Genomic DNA, 4,787 nt, shown 5'->3' with positions numbered 1-4,787 from the left:
AAAAAAAAAAAAAAAAAAAACAAATTATATTAAACGAACATTTCATAATTATATAAAAATATATTTTATACATAAAATACATTTTTTTTTTCTTTATATTATATTATATTATATTATATAATTTTGTACCATATTGATTATATATGTGCACATATATGTGTAATACCAAAAAAAAAAAAAAATAATAATAATAAAATAAAATACCGTATGTATTTTTTTTAAGGTGTGAAGGTGCAAAAGGGTAAATAGGAAAATATGAATACAAAATAAAAATAATCTATTTAAAAATAATATTTACGTTATTCATTTACCTATTTATATAAATTTATCTGATTTTATTTTTACTTTTTCGTTATTTCCTTTAAAATCATAACTATATTATATTATAATATATTATATACATAATTTTTATTTACTTAATAAATCATATGAAAATTTTAAAATGGAAAACGTAACAATATTCAAGTTACTAATATTTCATGTGGAAAATATGTATTCATTAATATGAATATTTATAAGAACCAACTTAATATATGTATACCTTTATATTGAAAATTTTTATTTAAAATAATCAATCAATTAATCAATCAATTAATTAATCATTTGTTTTTTTTAAAAGATTTATTGTTTTCCTTTATTTCAATTTTTCGGCATGTACAATCTTTGAAGGAATATTCTTAAGAAAAAAAATAATAATAAATATGTATTTCTATAATAAATGTTATAATATTCATTTATATAATTATATAATAATATCATGAGTCATCACACATTGATTAATGAATCTATAAAAATATTATTATTAGTAAAATACGAGTTTTAAAAATAATGAGAAATATATATTTTTTTTTTCATAATATATCCTATATTTTGAAATAAAATATAATTTGGGCAGATATAATATCAACATATATAGAAAATAATATATCTATATTTATATTTATTTCATATACATACATATCTATCTATTATTTTATTTTATTTTATTTTTTTTTTCTAAAATAAATTCCTTTTTGTAGTTGTTCATATAATGCAATTAAAAAAAAAAAAAAAAAAAAGAAGAAAGAAAGAAAATATCTTTCTTGAATGTCAAGTATAATATAAAAAATATTTATTTTAAGGATTATGTGTAGAAGGCATCGAATATTAAAAAAAAAAAAAAAAAAAAAATTCACTAATATATTAAATAAAAAAGTATAGTTTTCATTTAAATATTTGTTATTATAATAATTAAATCATACATAATAATAATAAAATATATTTTATAATTATAGATAAATGTAAATGTTTTTATTAACTTTTTTTCATTTCTCCTTTTTATTTTAAAAGTAAATACTACACATCATATATAATATTATATAATATATTATATAATATTATATTATATTATATGTGTTTATATATTATTATGTATTTATTTTTAACGAAACGGTGTTTTTTTTTTGTTCATAATAATATTTATAGGAAAATATTTTTATCAACTGATTTTTTAAAAAAAGTAATTGGCATAAAATGTCGTAGTTATTCATCTTTAAAAAGTATTTATGAATATGATTATATAGTTGAAGAAAAACTACCATACGATGGTTTAATTAAAAATGTAAGTGATAAAAAACAATCACTATTATTAAGTGACTACATTAAATTTGATGATGAAAAGAAATTAAAACACATACTTTTTACAAACAACATAGAGGATCTCATACATCATTTTGAGAAAAACTTGAATGAACTAAAAAGTCATGAATATATATTTTTATTATTCAAAATATATGAAATAATATTTTATAACTTTTATTGTTATTATGAACACTCAGAAATTTTAAAACTTGAAAATCCAAATTTTATATATAACACTTTTACGGAATATATGAATAAAAATTTAAAAGATTATTCCGACAAAATTAAAAGTTTGGATGATGAATTTAATGATGAGATACTTTTTGAAAATATTCAAAAATTTAATGATGAAAAGAGCGAACACACAATTGAGATGAATCGAGAAAGGGATGATATATATGATATAAATAATAATAAAAATGATTCAAAAGAAAATAATAATATGAATACTCGTTGTATTACAAATAATACAAAATATAACGAAAATATAATTATTAATACATCTTATCACAGTGATAAGAATATTTTGGAAAGTATATACAGCAATGTGGTTAATAAAAAAGAAAGGAATAATGATAAGACATATAAATTTATTGATAAAAATAAAGTTATTAATAATGTAAATGATATAGAAAATAATAATCCTAACATTTATGTGAATAGTGCAAATTGTCCTGACACGAAAGAAAATAACACAAATGAAGATAACCATATGATTCATATTGATATAAATAAGTACAATATAAAAATATTAATAAAAATATATTATGATTATATAACATATATAGAAGATTTAAATATTAAAGAAAAATGTTGGAAAGAATATGTTTCTTCTTTTTTCCTTAAGAATAAGAAATATGAAAATTTATATTGTTCTATATTAAATACAGTGTATAAGAAGATATATTTTTTTCCTTGTATTGATATTATTAATTTTGGGTATATCATAAAAAGAATAAATATATATTTTATTAAAGATATTTCCTCATTAGTTCTAAATAAACTTATGGATAATTTGAAATATTTTGATGAAAAATATTTAGTAAGATTAGGATATATATATTTGAACAATTCAAATAAAAAACGGAATCCCCATTTTATATCATCCAACCATAGTAATTGTAGTAATAAAGAATTTATAGATATGTATATAAATATGATACAAAATAAGGTGAAAAATATGAACAATAATAATTTTATAAAAATTTTAGAATATGTAAGCAATAATAATTATAAACATATACAATTTTTTAAAGAATGTAAAAAGGAAATATATAAAAGATATAATAATTTTACTCAAGTAGAAATTTTTAAATTATTTTACTTGTATTCACAAAATATTAATGCATCTGATAAATTATTAATGAATGATCTTTTAAAGTCAATTTTACAAATATTTTCACAAGAAAAGTATAAAAATATGCATTCACATGTAGAAATAATATGTGATAAAAAACATGTAGATGCTAAAAATGAATTACCTTATGAATTCCAGCACAACAACATAATAACGGTTCCTTTATCGAATTTATTAAATGCCTTATGGACAAATGCAAAATATTTTAAAGATTTCCCTTTATTATTAAAATATAGTGAACAAGTAATTTTGAAAAACATAAAAAATTTTAGTAGTTCTACGATTAGTATGCTAATATGGGCGTATAGTACTCTAGAGAATAAAAGAAGAGAACAATTAGAATTTGATCAAAATATATTTGTAGAATTAAAAAATAAAGCATTAGAAGTTTTTCAAAAAATGACACCTAAGCAATTATCTAATAGTTTGCTGGGAATATCAACTACTATTGGTAGGACAATAGATAATGAAGGTTATGTAAATACTGATTTTCATGATGCAGTTGAAAAATATTTATTAGATTCGGACGAAAATAATGGAAAAAAGAAGAATAGAAAGAGAAATAAAACTAATGATAAAAGTGATAATAAAAATTATAATAAATACGATAATAATAAGAAGGATTATCAAGATGGAATAAAAGGAAATATTCCATTTCGAAATCGTAATTTTTTAAATTTTTTTACATCAGAAGATTTAGCTAATATATGTTATTCATATGCTTTAGTTAGATGTGGTAGTAAAGAATTTCATTTTCTATTACAATCATGTTTATTAAATCAATTGAATGATCTTTCACCACAACATATATCAAAAGTAGCTTATACATATGGAACATTTTATTTTTATTCCTCTTATTCACTTTTAAGTTCCTTACAATATGAAATATTACAGAGAATACATCAATTTTGTCACTTAGAACTTTCTGATATATTATGGTGTTATTGTGTGAATAAATTTTTTGATAGTAAGTTTTGGAAATTTGTATTACAAATAATAAATTTTGACAAAATATATGACCCTAGATGTGCTCTCTTATATTCTTCTCTTTCATATATGAATATAGTTGATTCCTCTATTTTGGAATCTCAAAATGTTCTAAAAATTTTTAATAATTTAAGGGAATATTATTGGGATTTGCAAGTATGTGAATATCCTCACGCTTTTGCAAATGAAATTATAAATACATTGAATCAAGAAAATGAAGAAATTTTATCTAAACAAGTTGATAATCATATAAAAATATCGAAACATAATGATATATATGTAGATAAAAAATTGGTAAAGGAGAATTTACAATCTGTTTATTTTCCATCTAAAAAATTATCATCTGATAACAACCATATACAAAATGAAAATATTCCTACATTTGAATATGTTAAAAAATTAATTGATTTTGAAGGGTTTCTAGTTGATATATATTTTGAATATAAGAATGAAAAATATGCGGTTTTTTTGTATACACCACTTAATACTACAAGAGATCAATATCCTCTTGGCGAAAATATATTAAAAACAAGATATATGAAGAAAAGAAAATTTAAAATAATACATTTGTTGTATAATGTGTGGAAAGAATATAAGCACAAGAAAATTAATTTGATATATTCACAACTATAAAAAGAGAAATATATATATATATATATATATATATATATATAAAAATATGTTTATTTGATAGTACAAATTGTAGTTATTATGTATGGGAAAATAATTAAAATGGCAATATTTAAATGGAATTATTTTTTTCCATAATTTATATGTGTATTGTTTTTTTTTTTTTTTTTTTTTTTTTTTTTTTTTTTTTTTT

General features: G+C 18.5%; 1 protein-coding gene across 1 annotated transcript; it reads left to right on the top strand.

The window, feature by feature from the left end:
* Window positions 1-1,390: 1,390 nt before the first annotated feature.
* PRSY57_1314200 (hypothetical protein) lies at window positions 1,391-4,597 on the top strand (the record flags this gene model as incomplete). The annotated part of the gene is made up of 1 exon (XM_012909078.2): window positions 1,391-4,597. The coding sequence occupies one exon, from the start codon at window positions 1,391-1,393 to the stop codon at window positions 4,595-4,597; it is 3,207 nt and encodes a 1,068-aa protein (XP_012764532.2).
* Between the last annotated feature and the right edge of the window lie 190 nt (window positions 4,598-4,787).

This window comes from Plasmodium reichenowi, chromosome 13 (assembly GCF_001601855.1).
Source record: "Plasmodium reichenowi strain SY57 chromosome 13, whole genome shotgun sequence".
NCBI classification, from domain to species: domain Eukaryota; phylum Apicomplexa; class Aconoidasida; order Haemosporida; family Plasmodiidae; genus Plasmodium; species Plasmodium reichenowi.
Note: the sequence above shows the minus strand (reverse complement) of the source record. Positions and strands in the feature narration are given on the sequence as shown.